This window comes from Chinchilla lanigera, unplaced genomic scaffold (assembly GCF_000276665.1).
Source record: "Chinchilla lanigera isolate Chin_1 unplaced genomic scaffold, ChiLan1.0 scaffold00001, whole genome shotgun sequence".
Classification (NCBI taxonomy): domain Eukaryota; kingdom Metazoa; phylum Chordata; class Mammalia; order Rodentia; family Chinchillidae; genus Chinchilla; species Chinchilla lanigera.
In genome coordinates this window covers 33,968,430-33,988,229 of record NW_004955402.1, presented here as the reverse complement: position 1 = coordinate 33,988,229, position 19,800 = coordinate 33,968,430, and the positions used below count along the sequence as shown (strand labels likewise).

Below are 19,800 nucleotides of genomic sequence, written 5' to 3'. Positions count from 1 at the left end.
ACGGCCTTGGTTCCTACAGGCACAGAGGGAGCCTGTGCGGCCTGCCCAGGCTGTCTCAGCAGGCAGTGGGCTACTCTTTTGTCTTCTGGTGTGACTGACTGGAAATGAGGACAGAATGGCTAGTGGAAAGGGCACTGGGCTCTCACATTCAGCTCTGGCTTTCACAGTGTGGCCTTTGGTTCATCTGTGTAAGGGGAATCAAAATCACTGTCTAGGCTTGGGATGTAGCTCAGTGGTGGCGCACTTGCCTAGGTTTCCACCTCCAGCACTGCAGAAAACAAAAACAAAGAAAATACTTGTCTGCCTGCTTCACTGGACCAACTGAGACAGTCTATGGGAAACTCAAGCTATGGGGGGAATTGGGGAAATAATATCATTAACACTAAAGTGTGACCACTCCTTCCCTTCCTACTGCTCCATTCCTTGCCCACCATTTTTGCTGTAGTACCTTAAAGGCCTGTACAACTCGTGTGTGTGTGTGTGTGTGTGTGTGTGTGTGTGTGTCCGTGCGTGCAGGCATTTGTATGTGTATGTGTGATCTAGCCAATTCATCCAAAATAAAATTTCCTGCTCCTCCTTTCCTATAGACCCAGCACATACGTAACTCTCCCAAGATGACAGAGAACACACATTAGCAGAGATGGTGGTGAAATGCAGGATTGAAATATTTATTTTTTGGAGGACAGGTTTCATAGGAACAATTTAGAACCTTCAGAAACTGGCCTAAGCCATTCAGAACAATCTCTCCCTTAGGTGAAAGGATATACTTTCAGAGATCATTTCTATAGTACGTTACCAGAGAAGTTTCTCTGATCATGTAGAGTACCTTAGGTGAAGTATTGCTAGGACTCCCTCTTCCCACCCTCTACCTTAACTTCAAACACTTTTCTTTTTGACCTTCAATTTCTGCTGCTACTCTTCTGCATTTTGTTGAAAAAATGGCTTGACAAGCGTCTCAACTGTTTCATTAAAATGTTATTTCCTTCTACCCAATCTGTGTACTCTTTGCTGTCCCCATGCAGTGTCACAGAGGGGTGTGACTCAGTAACAGCAGAGGGGGTGTGATTCTCAGCAGCCAGGACAGGAGAGGATGAAGGGTGGATCCTGTGGCTGCCGCCTGCGTAGCTGAAAGACAGGGCTAGTTCCAGCCAGCAAGAATCCCAGCGAGATTCTGTTACCAGGAGGCAGTGTCCCTACTGCCTTGCCATGGGGGACTGTGCACAGGAGGGACATGTCATCACAGGAAAATAAATCACTGAGCCCTTCTGGGATTCTTGGATGAAAGACCCATTTGATCAACTGGGACAGGACACCCTCTTGCTACCAACTTTTGGAAGCTGCCAGGCCCAAGTCTCAGCCTTCTTCAAGTGAGTCATTGCCAAATGCCCCAGGGACATTTCCTGGGAAGGGGCAGGTAGTGGCGGTGGAGAGGTTGAATATGCAGCAAACCCAGGCTGTATTATGAAAGCCATTTTTTCTAAGAAATTCTAGCACCTTGGATAGGCCACAGTGCCCAGCTTTTGAGGGCAGAACTCTCTTTCACCCATGTTTTCCTGGACCAACTTCTTCACTGTCACCAGGCCCCAGAGCCTGCCCTTACTCCCCACAGTGGCCACCCCGTGGGGACTCTTCTCATTAGCTCATCGCCTGGAAAGAGCTCCTCAGAGGCCCCTGCCAGCCCCGCTGAGTGAGGCACAAAGCCTTTGGGAAATGGCTTCTTTGTTGAACACACAAAGGACACAGATTCAGGGCATTTTTGGTTTTTGGTATTGTTTATTTTTTTAAACCCACTTGTAGTTTGGGTTCAGCTGGAAAGCAGGACATACCAACGGGGGGAAGGTATCGGCGTGAGCAGGGTTCCGCTGCAGCTTCGGTGGGAGGTAGTCCTGCTGTCCGGCTACCAGCTGGCTCGGGTGAGGCCGCTGGACCTTCCATGCAAGCGTCCTGAGCGGAGGAGAGTCGTTTTCTCTGACCCGCATCCTTGAGGCCCAGCCAGAGGTTTCCCAACAGAGTGTCTGGCAGCTGAGGGACACCATGCCACAGCAGGCCCGAGCGTCTGTGCGACAAGGAACACTGGCGGCTTCTGATGCCAGATAGCGGCCTGGGACCGGGCTTCCTGGAGGCGGCTGTCTGGGGTGGCCCCAGGGGGCTGCTCCTCTTGGCAGCCAAGCCATCTGGGCCTCAGCCTCTGCAGCTGCCCAGGGCGTGACCAGTGGTACAGTTCCCACAATCCCACCCCTCCGAGAAAATAAAATAAAATAAAAATTAGAATAAATACCGACTGGGTCAACATTTACATTTACACAGAGGGACAGGACAATCCCCAAACTATAAAGGTTTACAGACTGGTTAAGGAAAGACAAACAGACAAAGCTGGGTTTGGGGGTGCACCATCATCCCATGGAGGATGATGGAGCTCCCAGCTTCATCCAAGGGAGCCTGGGAGCCCTTCTGGGACTGTGCACCAGAGCTCAGGCACAGCCACCAGGCCTTGGGGGGCAGGACAATGGCAGGTGGGCTGCCTGAGAGGAAAACAGAGACTAACTCATCCTGACAGGCAGGGGGACAAGAAGGATCAACATGAGACGGTTGCAGTGTGCCTCTTCCATGCCCCAAGGTCTGCTGCCGAGTGGGGATACAACATTTAGCGGGCTTTTCTTTCAAAGCAGAGGGGGCTCTGGTACAGAGAAGAGGCAGGGTTCTGTGGGGCACCCACTTCTGCCCCCCTCCTTCCTGTCTGAGAGTCTGCCATGGGAAGTTGCCCCAGACTCTTAAATTTTAGGCTTTGCTGTTTCTTTAAAAAAAAATTTTTTTTAAATGTTTTCCTTCCATGTCTGAAAAAGTAGCAGCAACCTGCATTTAGAAAAACAGCCAAAAGTGTTATTCAGATGGGCCAGGAAGTGCTTTCAAGCAGTGGAACAAATTAGGCAAACTGTACGTCTGGAGCCACTGTGACACAACACGTAATTAAAAATATATTTATATATAATACATATTTATACCTCACATCTTCACACTAGTCCTCACGGCCAAAGAGAGGCTGGCCCTGAGGCAAGACCCCCAACAAACAGGCCATTGGGAGGGAGGCACATCTGACCCTTGGTGCCCACAATGTTCTCTGTTTCTTACTTTCACAGGGGACACCAGCCCCTCCACACAGAATTTGGGAGCCCTCTTCTTAGAGTCTGCCTGTGAGCCCAATGAGGGGGCTAGGAGACCCAACTCTCAGGCCTCTGTCTTCTGGGCACCCTGCTTTATTCTCTGCTGAAGCATACACATGCTTGTGTATGTGTGCATGCGTGCACACGCGCGCGCGCGCGCGCACACACACACACACACACACACACACCCCACCTAAGGGAAGAGGGGCCCTTTTAAGCATAGGTGTGGCCCTCTGCAGCTGCAGAGAGCAGCTGCCTGGCCAGGGCTGCCTGACTCCATGAGAGCATGATTTCCCCAGTGCCCTCTCTGAGCATCCGAACATCAGCCCCACTCTTCCTTCAAGGCCTCCTGTGGGGTTTCTGGTGTCCCCGGGCCCCAGGCTGGGCCTAAGGGCTGGTGCAGGAGAGAAAGCAGTAAGAAGCAGCTTGAGAAAGCTTGGGAAGAAAGAGTCGGGGAGGAAGAAGGCAGGGGCCAGGGCCAGCCAGGGGCAGTGTGGGCCTCTTGGCAGAGGCCATTGACCTATTTAAAGGGAAACTGTGCCCTCCCACACCTTGTCCCAACTAGGCTTTTTCTAGCGGGGCGGGGGGGGGGGATGGGGACTGGCACAGGCTCCCATCCTAGGGCTGGAAGGCCAGTTTTAGTGGGGGAAAGCCAGGCAGAATGGGAAACTTCTTTCTAGACTCAGAAACGATCTGCAGAAACTTTCCCCACCCTTCAACTCCCAGCTAGTCTGATTTGGATCAGGAGGCCATAAGAGGTTTCCAGTGTGACCTAGGGTATAACCAACCTCAATAAAGGACCAAATCAGGAAGCTGCTGGGTTCTCATGGCATTTTCTGGGGACTCATCAAAGCATGGGCTCTACCCCCCCATGTGGGCTGTGTGGACACTGGTCATGATCCTGATACCAGCATCCCAGAGCTTGACCTCACTTTCCTTTCACAGAAGGGCCTGCTCCCCAGGCCAAGGCCTTCCAAAAAACCCAGCCTTATTTTCAGCTGGGAAAGCCTACCTGACTGTCCTTCTTACGACTCAGTGCTTTCTCCCTTTCCTAACAGCTGGAAGGGCTTCTGGATCCTGCCTAGGATAAGGCTTGGGCAGTGACATAGCCCATGACTTAGACAAATCCTAGGGAGCCAGGCAGCTCCCACTCCATCTTTCTCCTCACTAGGCACTTAGGACAAGACTTTCATTTTGGTTTTAGTTTGCCAGCCTTGTTCTGGGCCCTGTTTGCCACAAGACCCCCATGGCTAGGACCAGGTCTAATGCAGTCCAGCAACCTCAGTACCAGGTCCTTTGAGAGACAGAAACTGGAGAGCAGAGTCGCTGCAGACCAGCGGGGGAGGAACACAGAATTCCAGCGGGGGACCCCCGCCGGGGCAGAAGTTTCCAATTACCCTAATTGGCTACTGGCAAGCTGTCTATGGCTAGAATCCTTCCAGAGGGGGCCGGGTTTGATCTCCTATTAATCAGGGGGTCCTTGCAGGGCTGACTGTGTGATCACATGGAGGATATTTTCATTGAGAGAAGAGACTTCAAAGCAACCAACTTTTGAAAAATAAAACACAATAAAAGAAAAGGGTGCAAGCTGAGTTGCAAGCTCCAGTTCCCCTCCTCGCTGCCAGCCCCCTAGGCCTGGGCTGGGGGCCCAAGGCTGGAGGAACTGAGGTTGGGAGGGATGGGTGTGAAGGTTAGAGAAAAGCGCCTCTCCCTAGCTCCACTGTGGCTGACAAAGGCCGTCAATTACTGGCGGCTGGTGGGGACCGTGCCTGCCTTTGTCCTCCCGGACATCTGCTACATGTTGCCTGCTGCCAGTTGGCGACTGTGGCTGACAGCACGCAGGGAACAATGGAAGCCCGTCTCGACCCACTTTTTCAGCCTTCTGAGATCCTTTCTGACCCAAGCAGTGCCCCAGTGTGGGAGGCTGGTGTTGAGGCTGGCGGGGCGGGGGTGCGGGGGTGAGGGGGGCTCTGAGGAGTTGCAGAGACAAGATCTCTGCTTGAGGTGGATGGGTTGGATGGTAGGGGGCAGAGAGGGGTGAGAACGAGGGAGGTTGCAGACCGGGGCCACCATGGAAAAGAAACATGCTTCCCTTACTGGTGGGAGCCGCCACATGCTCAGGCTGAGGTGGGGGTGTTTATGTGCAGGGCGGGGCACTCTTCTCAGGGATTTGATCCCTTTCCTGGCTGGCTCCAGATTGGCCACTGACTCTGCCTGCCTTCCTGCCCGTTTCTTTCTCCCACCAGGGCCACCCCTGTCCTCCCGCCTGTCCATCTGGCTCTGCGCACCAGGGCCCCAGCTGCCCGCGGGCTGCCCGCCAGGCCCCCTGGCTGTCAGGCTGTCAGTTTCTGGATGGTTCTGTTGTAGTACTGCGTGATAGGGGGCGTCAGAGGGTTCCAGCTGTTGGCGTGGAGCTCGATGACCTCTAGGAGCAGTGACCGGGTCAGCATGGACTCCGAGGGGCACAGCATCTTATCTCGAGCGCTGGCTAGCAGCTCCGTCATCATCTCAGGCAGCTGTTCTTCCAGAAGTCGCCCTGTGCTCTGTAGCTGCAGGTGGAGAAGCGGGGGCTGATTAGGACAAGACTTGGGTGCTACAGTGTTACCTGACCACCTTCATTAGGTGGGCTGGGGGCCGGGACAAGAAACAGCTGGACTGTGCTAGTGACATGCAGGCCCAGATGGGAAAATCACCTGTGTAGTCCCACACTGAATAACCATCTATCAGCAGGAATGAGAGGAGTCAATATTGTCTGCTGCCCAGGCCCCAAAGAGCCCTCACCAGGAACATATCCTTTGTCCATTTCACCCAAGAACTTCTCCTCCTACAGGGAGCCTTCCCTGACTACACTCACACCCTCAAGCAGCCCCAGTGATCTGCTCCCTTGGGCGATCAGGTGGCTCTGTGTTAACTTCCCCTTGTGGGGGATCTCTCTGGAAATGAGCTTGGTCAGTATTACCTGCATGTGCCTGTGTGAGGTGAAACCTGAGAGCAGGGATGAGGTCTCCTATTTCTCCCCTTCTCTCCAGCCCCCCCAAACAACGTCTGCCCTTGCTTGTGATGAGGGGAGGAGAGAAATATAAACTTGGGCAGAAGGCCAGCTGGATGATCTTGAGAGACCTCATAATCTTGAGAAACTCTTTGAAAGAAGACGCTCCAATTTTTCTGGGCCAGTGAACTACTGGCCAGTAGCTCCCTTGGTCCCTATTGTTGTCCTACCTCTAGCTGTTGTCACCCCCTCCCGCCCCCCTGCCAATCAAATCTGCCTTCTTCACAAAGTCTTCCTTGACCTCCTGGGCCCACCCTGACATCTCTCCCCTGACTTGCAAGGATGTGCGTGCTGTACTGACACACACACTCCACATAGCCTTCCACCCGGTGTGTGTGTTTGGGACCTGTCCCTAACCAGCCTGGAAGCTGGCTGAGGGTAGGGACCATTCTTCTCCAGCCCTCATCTCCTCGAGCAACGTGTTGTACTGCTGAGTCCAACAAATGAAACAAATGACCATCTCGCAGACCAAGGCTTCTGTCCAGGCTCCTGGCACTTCTATTCTCTGAGCTCCTCCTTTACAGCTTGGGAGCCACCTATACGGCATACTCAGTGCTACCAGGCTGAGGCCCCAAGCTGGATGCCCCCTCTTCCCTGCGCTCCACTTTGAGTGACTCTGAGCTGTTTGCAAGGCAAACATATGCTCCAGGGACCAGCCAGAGCCAGTCTGTAACAGCAGACCCCAGAGGAAGAATGTCAGTGAACACTGGCTACCCCCTGGGAATGGAGGTAGCACCTAGCTCCTGAGAGTCATCATCAGCACTTACCTGGTGTAGGGTGGTCGGCTCTGGGTGCAGCATTCCATGCCCACTCAAGAAGCTACCCCCTGCCAGCCCCACTCAACAAACATTTCCTCTGGATCTTTAGATGCTCCAGTGACCCCAGCACCCCCAGTTGTGCAGTGTGAGGGACGCATGGTTCTGAGCCCCACTGCTTACCTCCATAGAGCAGCAAAGGACAGCATCTTCCTTCACATCCTGAGACTGCAAGAGCTGTGGAAAGGGGCAGAGAGGAAATCAGTTATGGTGGCCGGGCTGTCCTGCCTCGCTCTGGTCACTCCAGACCCAGGCCTGATGTTTGTCCTGTGACAAACATGTCTGAGGGACAGGCTGGAGCGAGAGCCCATGCAGATCAGAAGGAAAATGTGCCCAGAAGTGATTTCTGCTTGCGTTGGGCAGCCAGAGGGCACTGTACAGTATTGAGTCCTGGTGCAAGTAGAAGCCCTCACAGAGAAGGGCTGTGGGGGGTCTGAAGGTGGTGGCAGGTATGCTGAGTGCAGTGAACTTAAGGATTTCCACTTGGAGAGCCTGTGTGTGAAAAAGCTTAGCCACTGGGCAGCACCCCTGAGCCCAGCCAGGGGAGGATGTCCAGTAAGCAAGAATTCTTCTCCAGTAGTCCAACACTGCAATCTTTCAAAACCAAGGCAATGAGTTTACGGATTTACCCAGAGACCATAGTGCTTTCTAACCAGGGCCTAACCAGGCTGCTCAGCGCTTGGCCTGGTCACATACCCAACCAGGGTTCCCTCTACCTGCCTGGTGCATTCTATTTCTTTCTAAATTGAGATATAATTCATAAAACTGAGATATTATAACATAAACTTCACCTTTTTAAAGTGTAAAATTCAGTGGGCTTTAGGATATTCAGAGTTAGGCAACCATTACTACCCCCGAATTCCAGAACATTTTCATCACCTTTAAAAGAAATTCATACCCACTAGTGAACCCTTTTCTGGTTCACTCTAGCCCCTGGTAACACCTAGCGACAGGAAGGATCCTGTGTCTGTGGATTTTCCTATGTTGGGCATATCCTATGAAAGCAATCAGACAATATGTGGTCTTTTGCGATTAGCTGTATTCACTTAATGTTTGCCGAGTTCCTCCGTGGTGTAGCATGTACCACATTTTCAACTCAGGACTTTTGCACTCTGTTCCAGGAATTCTCAGCTAGTCCATAGCTCACCTTACCCTGTGCAGAGCTCTGGCTGAGCACACCTCATCAGAGTGGCTGCCCTGAGCAATCTGTGCAGACCTGGTCACCCTCACTCTCCTCCGACACACTATCTACCTATTTGCTTGCTGTGTGTCTCCCTCCAGAAGAAAGGAAGCTTCATGAGGGCAGGGCCTGCTTTGTGGAATGCTATCCCCAGGGTGAGTGCAGCACCTGGTGACTAGAAAGTTCTTGGAGAATATTTGTTAACAAATAGCTTCTGCAAACATACATGCATGTGGAAGTACAAGATAGTAAATTCGTACAACTCAGCTGGGTGTGGTGGCACAGACCTGTAATCCCAGCACTTTGGGATACTGAGGCAGGAGGATTGCAAGTTCAGGCCCAGCCCTCACAACTTAGCAACTTAGTCAGACCCTGTCTTAAAATTCAAAATAGAGAAAAGGGACTAAGGATGTAGCTCAGTGGGAATGCCCTGGATTCAATCCCCAGTACTGGGGTGGGGTAGAAACTCTACAGATGGCAACCTGGCAGTAATTATCAACATAGCAAGGGTACACACTCACTGATCCAGCTTCTAGAAACTTCTCCTGCCCATATACCCACACACATGCTATATGGCACAGGCAGTATCCTTAGAACAAAAGATCAAAAGTACTTTGCACATCCATTTGACATGTCTGCACAGCGGACTAAGCTGTATCACACAGCTATGCACCCCTACATATATGTGTCTGCTTCTGGACTTTTCTTGTCACTAATTCCAGGACTGCTAATCCTTCAGGACAGCCAAAGGAGGCTTTCTACAAAGCCAGCACCTAGGGGCTGCATAGGGAAGGGTCTCTCACTTGGAGGATTCAGGAAGCTAGAGAGGGGACCAGAAGGCAAGTTGTGGGAATCATTGGGGAAGGGTTCACCTTGCAGCAGACTTTATGGGCTAGCATCCAACCCAGCTCACTCTCACAGGGGGAGGTCCCGGGGATTCCAGGGTTCTGTGATTGTCTGATACAAGGTCAGAGAGAAAGGTGGGCTTGACCTCACTTAGTCCACAGGGAAGATGGGGACAAGTGCAAAGAGAGCTCTGAGGAATGTTCTGGAACTTTGTGCCATGGTAAATTTCTCTCAGATGCTTCCCCTGCTGCTTAGCAGGAAAAAAATCCTTCAAATAAAAGTTGCTAGTGGAAATCACAGAAAGGGAGAAGGTTTTGGATCTGGGGGAGGAAGTCCTGAGACAGACTGGGCAGTGGCAGGTAGGCGGGGTAGAAGAGAATGTGAGAGCTGGTGGGATGGTGGAGAGATGGGCTCGGGCTGGATGCTCAATCCAGGTTTCTCATGGTGGATCAGATGCTCCTAGGCCCTGTTCTATCCTTTTTTTGGTACTGGGAATTGGACTCACGACCTTATGCTTGCCGGGCAGATGCTTGTGCCACTGAGCTATATCCCCAGTCCTGTTGTATCCTTTGACCAGCTTTGTAGGGTCCCTAGTGCCTCCCTCGGGGGCTGGCTAATCTGAGGTTGAGGGACAAGTGAGGTAACATAATGGAAGATTCTTCAAAGAGCCTGGGTCTGACAAGGAATTCCTGCTGTGAAATGCAGGCTGTCTGTCCTCATGGACAGTGGGCCTTCAGACCTGGTTGAGAGTGCAGGGAGAGCCTTGCAAAGCCTCCTGGTGCTGTCAACAGAAATGTTGCCCTGTGAGCCAGGGTTCCCTCCTTGTTCTGGCTACTGCCCCAGGCCTCCTCCTGCCCTCAGCTCCCCTGTGCTGTGAGGCCAGGGCTTCTCCACAGGTTTGCAATCTTCCTCTTTTTCCTCTTGTCTTCCCCCCTTTTGTGAGCACACCACGTGCCCTCTGTAGGCCCACACTCTCCACAGCCATGCTTCTGGGGGCTGCTGCCACTGCTTCCTCCTTGGCAGGGCCGGGGTCCCGGATTACCAGGCAGGGGACAGACTGATCAGGCCTCTCCAGCGGGGCTGTGGGCGGGTTCTCTCCTCCAACCTTATCTCTTGGTTGGTTGTTTGGGAAAGTCTGTGCACAGCCAAAAATCACATTGTGTGGCCAGCCCCCTGCACACGGCTTGCTGGGCTTTCTCAAGGAAGCCATGGAGGGCTGAGAGTTTTGCGTTTTCCTTTTCCTTCAAAGTTGCTGGAATGCAGAGAGTATGTGAAGGGATTGGTGGCTGCAGACAATGTCCTGTCCTCCCCACAAATACAGACTTGGCCTTTCCATGCCAGCTTTTATGAGTGCACACTCAGGTCCTCGGAGCAGCACGGACAGGGGAGGGTGACTCCTTCAGCCTCCACTCCCACCCTCTGAGGGACCTTCACTACCCCAGGTCTGCTGTTCTTTGTGTATAACAAGAGACTGTTCCCCACCAACTCCCAACAGGGGCTCCCTCCCTGAACGCTGCTCAGTGCCAGGTCCTGGGCTCCTCAGAACATTCCACTGGACTTGCCCTTTGTGGACATCATCCTAAGTGCAGAACCTTTCCACTCTTCTACCCTGGCCCCAAATTCCTGTTCTGTGTCTCACATCTTCAGGGCTGTTTTCCTGCGGGGCAGATAGCTTTGGGATAAATGATCCCTGCTGCTACGACGAGGAGGCCAAGTAGCTCTCTCATTTATGAATGTTCTATTTGGGCTATTCAGAAGATAACTGCATTTTCTAACTCAAAGATGAATCTCGAAAAGCAGTGGCTACTTGAATGGACATAGTACTTGTGTACTTATACTTATAGCTGCGTGATAGACAACGGCCCAAAGGCAGAGCAACCCAAGTGTCCACCAATGGGAGAATGGATAAACAACTGGCTCATGTATACAATGAAACAGTACATAGCCTTAAAAAGGAAGGTAGTTCTGATATAGGCAGCCACATGAACGAACCTTCAAGAAGTTATGCACAAAAAGACAAATACTATATGATTCTATTTATATGAGGAACTTAGAATGAAAAGTCACATACAGAGACAGAAAGGAGATGGTGGTTGCCAGGGGCTAAGGTGAGGGGTGGGGAATTAGTGTTTTGACTGGAGAAGATGAAGACGTTCTGGAGATGGATGGTGGCTACGGCTGCTCAGCAACGAGAGAGGATGTAACATCACAGAAATGTACACTTAAAAATTGCTCAAAGGATGAATTTTATGTTCTGTGTATTTTCCCATAGTTTAAAAAAAAAAAAAATGGTTACAAAGGCAGCAGCCAGAGCAGGTACCATTTGGGAGGGCAGGGTTGTCCCTGTCCCATGACAAAGATGGAGGCCGGAGCCTGGCCGCCCTGCTGGCTGAAGGCCTGGGTTGGGGGGAGAGGCGGCCCCTGATCAGAGTCTCTGGCACAGAGAGGGATGTGGGCGGGCTGGGGCAGGCAAGCCACCCGCGCCCTTGCACAGCGAGATGTGTTTCTTGGATGAGAATCCAAGGCAATTGTGCGAGCCCACACAGTGTTTGTTCGGAAGCGAATACATTCCTGTCCTATTGTCTCTGCCGGAGACTTGTTGTGGGCACACCCATCATATCCTCCCTGGGGAGAAGCCAAGGTGCTCGACTCAACAGCAACCAGGGAGAAAGAGCATCCCAGAGTCCCTGGGGAAGGGCCATGGGGCGCGGGCATGCCGCCCAAGGCGTGCCCAGGATGGAACCAGGCTGGCTGTTGAGATGCCACCCGGCAGGAGGGAAGAGGGTGCTGATAGAAGGACCTGTGGGGCTGCCTTGCTGTGCAGGCAGGGACGAGTGTGGAGATCACAACTGCTTGCCTTTCTGGTGAAGGGTATCAACCCAAGGCCTGCTGGCCAGCTCTTACTGACCACCCATGTCCCCACACAGCACACGCTGCAGCGTCAGTAGAACAGACCCCAGGCTGCCCAAAGCGGCCATAGCAAAAGCTCAGCTTGGGACCTGCTTGCTTCAGGAGCTTCCCTCCTTTGGAGGGAGTTGTGGGGTGGGCTGGAGAACAGCAGTGAAGGAGCAGGAGTGGGAAGTTTGCACAGCATCTGTGATTGGCTGCTTTGCTGGAGAACAAGGCCCACCAGAGCACTCTGACTGGCTGGGTAGGTGGAAGGAAAGTCCAGGGCTTGACAGTGCAGGCTGAAAGTGTAGAAGAAGTTCCAGGTCAGAGGAGAGAGGAAGAAAGAGCAGAGAGTGAGAGAGGGAGGCAGCCACAGTGCTGGGCACATTGACAGTAGAGAAAGGGGAGAGGGAGAAGAATAGGCAGAACCAGAAGAGACAGCCCCAGTGCCTGGCACAGGGCACAGACTGGTGGCTATGGTGAGGCCCACAGATGGCCACCTGCATCCTTAGGGACAGTCAGGGCTCATGTGCCCTGCACCACTGTTGGCCCTGGACGTGCATCTATAGCTAAGTCTAGAGGATAGCACAGGAACTAATGCTCATGGTAATGACTTTGAGTCATCAAGAAGAGGGTCAATTACATGTGGGTCTCTGTTCAGGGAGGCAGGGAAGTAGATAATCTACCCAGGAAAGGCTATCATCAAATATACGCAGCAGCGTGGAGTCAGAAGACCTGCTGCTCACTAAAAGTAACCCTGGGCAGGCCCCTTAATCACATTGCACTTCTGGTCCTCACCTGAGATTGGGGATAAACCCTGCCTAGAACTGTTTTGAGAGTCAACTGAGATAATGTATGTGAAAGAGCTTTGAAAAAGTGCAAGGCTTGATTCAAATGCAAGGTGTTATTACTGTTATTACATTTATATCTTTATAAACATATACCTTCCCTGCAGATCTCTACACACGGCATGCACCATCCCATTTTACCCTCATGACACTCTTGTGGAGACAGGCAAAGGCCACAGGCATTATTATCTCTACTTAATAGATGGAGAAACCAAGGCTCAGTAGTTAAGTGGCTTCTACAAGTCAGACAGACAATGAGTCTGAGCGGAGCTAGCAGAAGCTCAAGAGTCCTAGGTCAGCACACTGTTCCTTAAGGAATAATTTAATTTCTCTCCGATTTGCTAATCCTTATTTTTGCTGGTTAGAGCTCATAATTCTTAATTCTGTTGAGTGGTGACAAGAGTCAGCCTGAGTCTTTACAAAATTAAATTGGTCTTAACCTACCTAGTCTTTCTCACTTTTCTTTTTTTGGTGGTAGTGGAGATTGAATCTAGAGACTTTGCACTGTGCTACATCCTCAGCCTGATTTATTTATTCATTCATTATTTATTTATTTAAAAACTCTGAGACAGGGTGTCACTAAGTTGCTCAGGAAGATCCTCCTGCCTCAGCATCCCAAGTGCTGGGACTGTAGAAGTACACCACCATGCCTGGCTTGGTTTTACCTATTCTTTGGGTTGGTGACCATTAACCATCAACCTACACATCTATTTTTCCACCCATCTACTCATTCATTTATCCATCTTCCTGCCTATCCACCTACACATCCTTTCAACATTTATGGAACATCTAATGTGTGTTAACCATGGTGTAAATGCAGGGGTACCAAGAAGGGTAAGAGTTGTAACTCACAATCTAATTGGGGGCAATCAAGACAGTTTTGCTAGGCCTATGGGGTTGGAGCATGGGACAGAAGGGTGATGGTGGAGAACACTCCAGGTATGTGGATAAGAAGAATGTCACCAAACAGAATGCACTAGTGCACAAATACTTCAAGATGCCTAAAATATATGGTGCTTGGTGGGGGGAGGGGCAGGATATGATGATAAAGAAGGCAAAGATCATGTCCTAAAGTGCTCCAGATATTATACTACTGAATTTGAATTTTGTCCCAAGAGTCACTAAAACATTTCAAAATGGAGAGTAGTGAGATATTATTTGCAGTTTAGAAAAACTCTTTCTTGCAGAGAGTGGAAGAGAAACTGGACTGGGAGGGTGTTGTTGGGACTAGAGACCAGCGAGGAGGCTGTCTTATGAAATTACAGTGGCTCAAATTAAGGGAAGCACAAAGGAAGGAGAAGGTTTAAGAGGCAGAATATTATAAGAATTAGAAATGAGAGTGAGAAAAAGGGCAGTGAAGAAGAAGGGCCACACCCAGGCTTGGGACTTGGTCAGCTGGGTAGACGGTGATGCCACCTATGGTACTGGGAAGGCAAGAAAAAAAGCAAATGAGCGTAGTGTTAAAATATCGAGTCCATGGTTCTCTGATGATCAGGGAAGATGACCAGTGGCTATCTGGGGCCTCAGTGCCCAGGGGCTGTCATGGGTGTGAGGTGACCTGCACAACACACAGAATGAGAAGAGGAGAGTGCTCCAATCCTGGAAATAGCAATGTCTAAAGGGGAGGAATCCACAGAGGAGGAAGCTAAGGACAGAGGGCGAAGCGGCACAGGAAGAAGTGCTGTCATGGAAGCCGAGGAGGTGCAAGGTCAATAGTGTCGAATGTTCAGAGGGGTCAAGCAAGATGAACAAGGACCAAGGTCCCTGGATGAGACGTGTGAGGGCTAACTTCGCCACAGCGACTTTAGGGCACGGTAGGAGCAGGCAGAAACCCGGGTCTGAGGCCTGGAGCGTGGGAGGGAGGTTGGAAGTACAGACAGAAAGAATATACTCTTGCTTTCTTTTCCTTTGGGTCTCCCTCCCCTTCCTTTCACCTCCCCTTGCTGTTTTGGTTTTTGAACTTGCTTATGGACCAGGGGAAGGGTAGGATGTCAAGAGAAAGAAACTGGCACAGGGTCTGTGGCAATAGTGGTTGAGGCAGGAGAGTCTGGAGGCTGTGTAAAGGCTACAGGTGGATAGGAAGGAGGAAAGCCAGGAGAGGCAGGGTCAAGTGCTGGATCCTGCTGGAATAAGAGAAGGGATAGCGCCCCTGAAAGGCAGAAGGAAGGGGCTGGGACTCTGTCAGTATAACACTTGTGTAAATGCTCATGCTGCCCAACCTGTGGGTGAAGCTTTGAAGTTAGTGTGTTCTCTGTTCATTTTTTACTGTCGTTACTCTTTAGCTACCTGATTGCAGATACCTTCTGGAGAGGGGAACCGGCCCCAAATGTCACATTTCCCCTAGCCTAACAAGGAGTCCTGGGATGGTGGTTAGGGTCAGACGTCAAGGAAATGCCTAGCTCAGAACTGGACTTCAGTCCCAGCTGTGCTCTGTGGTCTGGCTGCTAGCCCTTCTAACTAAGGCAGCCAGGCCAGCAGGCACCCTAACTGCGGACCAGGCGCCCCAGAGGGAATAATTAGCCTCCTTCCTGCCGAGCTTGCAAACCATCTAGTACAAAGTGGCGGCAGTAAATGTCACATGGGGGAATTCTTCATCCCACAGCTGGCCCCAGGGGGTGGAAACGTTATCTGGGGCCCTGAGCAGACACAGAATCCTGTAGACACTGGAGCCAGAGGATAGGAGCCACAGCTCTAGCGGCTCCTCTTGGGGCCAAGCCCGGGCCAGTGGCCTGGGCAGCTCTGTTCTCTGCGCCTGCAGTTGTTAATTCCCAGGCCCCTGGGTCAGGTGTGAAACGCTAGGGAAGTCAGCTGTGTCTGCAGCCAGCACCTCCCAGCTTCTCCTTCAGTGCCCTTCCCATCCCTTCTAGAAGCTCTGTCTGTCTCCTCTGCACTCACTGCCCCTACATCCATCTGTGCATCCTCCTCTAGGGCGGACAGGAAATGCCCAAGACAGCTCTGAGGCCTTCCCTTCCGCAGGGATCTTCTCAAAGCTTCACACCACTTTTGGATTCCTTGTTTGTCACTTGGCTGACATCTTTTGCAGGTTGCTGTAGGTACTCTGTACATTTTAAAATCTACTTGGCCCCTACACCAGACTATCGGAGCTAGAGACCACATAACTCTCTTCATGTTGGAGCAGCAGAAGGGAAGGCTCAGAGCGAAATGATTCCCTCAAATGACTCCCTCAATGACTCCCTCCCTTACACGGGTAAGTGGGAAAATGGGATTTGAACACAGGTCCAGTCTGGCTTCAAAGTGGCTTACCTACTGCCCGCACTGAGCCTCATATAATTAGAGGAGAGACCAGGGAGAGGTGGGGTGACTGCTCTCCGGTTTGCCTGGGACGGTGCTGGTGTTCACCTGCCATCTTGACGTGATTACTATGGCACCCCTTCCTTTCTCAAAATTGCTCTAGTTCAGACGGCATGTTATATGATCCCCAGATGAAGGGGGGGCTTCTGAGAGGTTAGGAGCCCTTCTAAGTACCCCCCCCATTTCCGTCCTAGTCTGTCTGTAGTCTTGTAGCCTATTCTACCTCCTGTTTCTGGGCCTCAGGGTCCCGACTTATAAAGTGGGTGCCTATCTCTGGGGCTTGAGCAAGTGAGGTGGGGAGGAGGGCTCTGAAGCCTGCCATGTTCTCCCTGTCCCCAGCAAGGGAGGTCATTATGTAGGGGATATGGGCCCTTGTCCTGAAGGCCTCCCCCCAGTCTGCCCTCCCATCCCCCAAGGAACACAGCAGGCGCAGGATGGAGTCAGGACATCTGAGCACACTGTCCACTGCTCTCTGCTGGAATGCTCGAAGGGAGACTGAGGCAGAGGCTGTTTCTTTCCTAGCTTCCTTCAGGGCAGCCCAGACAGGAATATCCATCCAGGAGGTATCCCTGGACCATGACCCCCTCAGGCCACCTCGGAAGGAATGAACGCATTTTGTGTCTGACTCGGCACAAAGCAGCTCCCTGAGTCAGCAGGTTGGGGCTGGCTGGGGGCCAGGCCCGGGGCTCTGGGCAGTGGGCAGGCTCCTCCCGCAGGGACCAAGCTGGACAGCATAGGTCCACCCCACCAGCCAGGGACCCTGGGGGGGCACCAGGAGAAGGGCAGTGGAAGGTGGGGGCTGCCTGCTGCTCCTGGCTGGGTCAGGTTCCCTCCCCTGGCTGCTGGCCCCCACCTGAGGCCTGGACTTGACCTTGCCGGCTTTTTGGGGAGGGTGTGACAAGCGTCTGGTGGAGGGAACTAGCTGCCTGCAAAGGCATTTTCCGCTCTCTAAAGTAAACAATCAAACAGGAAATTAATCGAAAAACCCACATCAACGGAAGGTTCAGGTTGTGATTTTCACAGCCTCAGAGCCAGGAAATTCAAGGTTACAGTTCCCATAGCAACTTGCCTGTAGACTCAGTGACTGCTGGGCTGGAACAAGACCTTGAGGGGTCACCGCAGCCAGCCCCCTGCCTCCCGGAGGCGTCACCAGCGGTGAGTCTGAGTGTCTCAGGGTAGACTTCTTTTGAGGCTGCAGCAATCTGAGCCTGAAAAAGTTGGGCAGCTGGGGTCCACCTTTAGTGCTCACAGAACCTTGTGAACTGGGCAATCAGATGATCCAGGGGATTCAGTGGTCCCATCCGCTACCCTCCCACATTCCTGTTACTATTCCCACGTTCCTGCCTTCTCTGAGATGGGAACAATAAACAGAAAGACCTGCCTGCTTCCCAGGCTGCAGGACGCCAAAGCGAGAGGCTCTGTGGTGGATACCCAGCCTTATTCATGTTCCCCTGTTCTACCCGAGGCCATAGCAGTCTCTTCTCCTCTCTGGCCCACTCTGGTGGCCCCTGAATTTTATGAATAACCTCTGGCCCATCCCTTGGTTGTATGTCCTCTGAGAAGAATTTCCGAGGCCCAGGAGCTTCCAAAGCAGCCACCAAGCTTGCTCCAGTCCTTCTCTTTGCAGGACCAAATCCGTAACATTAAAACATTAGCTTGGTGCATCCTCCTGGCTGCCCTGACTGAGGGCCAGGTGAAGTTAATGAAACCAGTGACAAACCCTCCACCTTTGAGTAGGTGGGAAGTTGGGTGTCTTGGGTGGAGTTTTCTTTTGTGTAAGTAATGAGGAGTCCCTGCCTGGCAGGAAAGGAGATAAGGGTGTTGGAGCTCAACCCGACAAGGAAACAGTCTGGAATCCTTCCCTAAGCGTCACCCTGCCCTCCCGCTGAGATGGCACAGATAGCCGGCTGGCCTTATTGGGGGCAGGCTGGGACCCCAGGAGAACATTAGCCAAGTGAGAGTGGGTGCTTCCCGGGCACCAGGCCTGTGGCAAGGGTACCCGGCTGCCTGCCTGGCCACCAGCCTGACTCCGGAGCCAGTGCCTGAGTGAGGAGGGCAGCGGCAAGTGAGAAGAAGCGCCTGCTGGAGAGAGACAGAGTGGCTCCCTGATTTCCTAACAGGCCATCTGTGTGCCAGCGTCCGATGGGCAGCTCACCAGGCCTGGCCTTGCTTGCGAAACTGTCCTTTCCTCCCCTGGGTGAGCGTTCCTGTGAGCTGCTCTCCAGCTACCCATGTCCCTGAGTATCGAGGACACTGCCCAGTCCTGCCCATCACACATCTGCCCACCGCCTTCCTGAGTCCTCCCTTCTTTCCACCCACCTGAACATGGTGGGTCACTGGGAGAGATGGGAGACACCGTGGGGTGTAAATGTTTCTTTCCATGAAGCCAGACAAATAGATCTGATCGGAAAGAAAGATGGGGGAGGCAGCTGTGGACAGTGGTGACTTCTCTGCATCTCTGAAGTAACCTTGAAGACTGCAGCACAGAAGGACGCTCATCTGGGGTGCAGGAAGGGGCTCCCTGCACCGAGGGCCCCATCTCACCTAACTCGCAGACCACAGCAGAAGGTGGTCGGTCAGTGGGGCTGGGTTGACCCACGTTTCCCTGAGCTGGAAGAAGCTTTTCAGAGGATCTGGGTGGTAGGCCTGTTAACACTCGGGAAGTTTGTCCCTCTTGCCAATCTCAGATTCTACACAGAGTGTGCACGGGGAGGGAGAGTGACCAGCAGGGGCCTTCAGGAGTTGCAGAAGCGACATGCGTGTCAGCTCATTCTCCCGCCACAAAGTGTGGCATTCTGAAGAACTCTGCTTAAACCTTGCTCCACATGACAGTCTTGCCATGTTGTCTTTAGGGGTACATGCCCTCCGTGGCCTGGTCCCTAGCAGAGCTGCCATCTTCCAGAGGTGGCCTTTGAAGTCACACTGCAGAAGCTGAGCCCAAGGTCTGTCCTTTGTGAGAGGGAGCTCCGCAGATTCTGTGGTGGGTTAGCGTGAAAGGCAGTCAGCAAGGACCGACTGGGTAGAGACAGCTGGGCCTGGGACAAGTAAGCTCTGTGAATGTTCAGAGAATAATGGGGCTGTGCTAAAGGCATAATTAGCATTGTGCTCAGAGTGGCAGCCGCCCAACAGAGGGGCAGACAGGCCTGGGCTGAGAAAAGGGCCTGGGGCTGCTTGGGGATGTCAGAAGGGATTCAGTAAGTACTCTCTGCCAAGTCTGAGAGACTTGGAGATAAGAATATTTAATTGGCACCTGCAAGTGTTTGGCTTTAGAGCTTTACCCTTCGCAGAATATAAATTTTAATAATGGGGCAACTCTTTCTAAATTGAGATGATCTTTTTGGATGAATGAGCATCTGAGTCAATATTTTGTATTCCCCATGCATTCTTACTGTGTTCAACTGACCGAGTACAAGGAGATAAAGTGCTTAGCCTGGCATTCCTGCTTGCTGGCCCACGTCCACAGGGCCCTGTACCCTCCTCCTTCTCCCTCCAGACCTCAGGTCTGGCCAAACTCATTTGTTCACGGGTCTGTGGAAATGTCTTGTCCTCGTCTCCTCATCATTCTCTCTGTTATGTATGCTTTCTCCCATCCTGGTTCTCGTTCCCAGATCCCTAAAGACAAACTGCAAGACCCTTCTTTCCTTCCTTCCTTCCTTCCTTCCTTCCTTCCTTCCTTCCTTCCTTCCTTCCTTCCTTCCTT

The 19,800-nt window shown here is 52.2% G+C and overlaps 1 protein-coding gene across 4 annotated transcripts in view; it reads right to left on the bottom strand.

Annotated features, from left to right (window-relative positions):
• Positions 1-1,753: 1,753 nt before the first annotated feature.
• Positions 1,754-19,800, bottom strand: part of Ctif (CBP80/20-dependent translation initiation factor) — a 279,653-nt gene continuing 261,606 nt past the window's right edge. For all 4 annotated transcript variants that reach the window (XM_013510556.1, XM_005372899.2, XM_005372901.2 and 1 more), the window contains 2 exons: positions 7,149-7,202; positions 1,754-5,710 (listed from right to left, as the gene is read on the bottom strand). In XM_013510556.1, the coding sequence (XP_013366010.1) occupies positions 5,495-5,710; positions 7,149-7,202 (270 nt within the window). In that variant the 3' untranslated portion in view covers positions 1,754-5,494. The remainder of the gene's footprint in view (positions 5,711-7,148; positions 7,203-19,800) is intronic.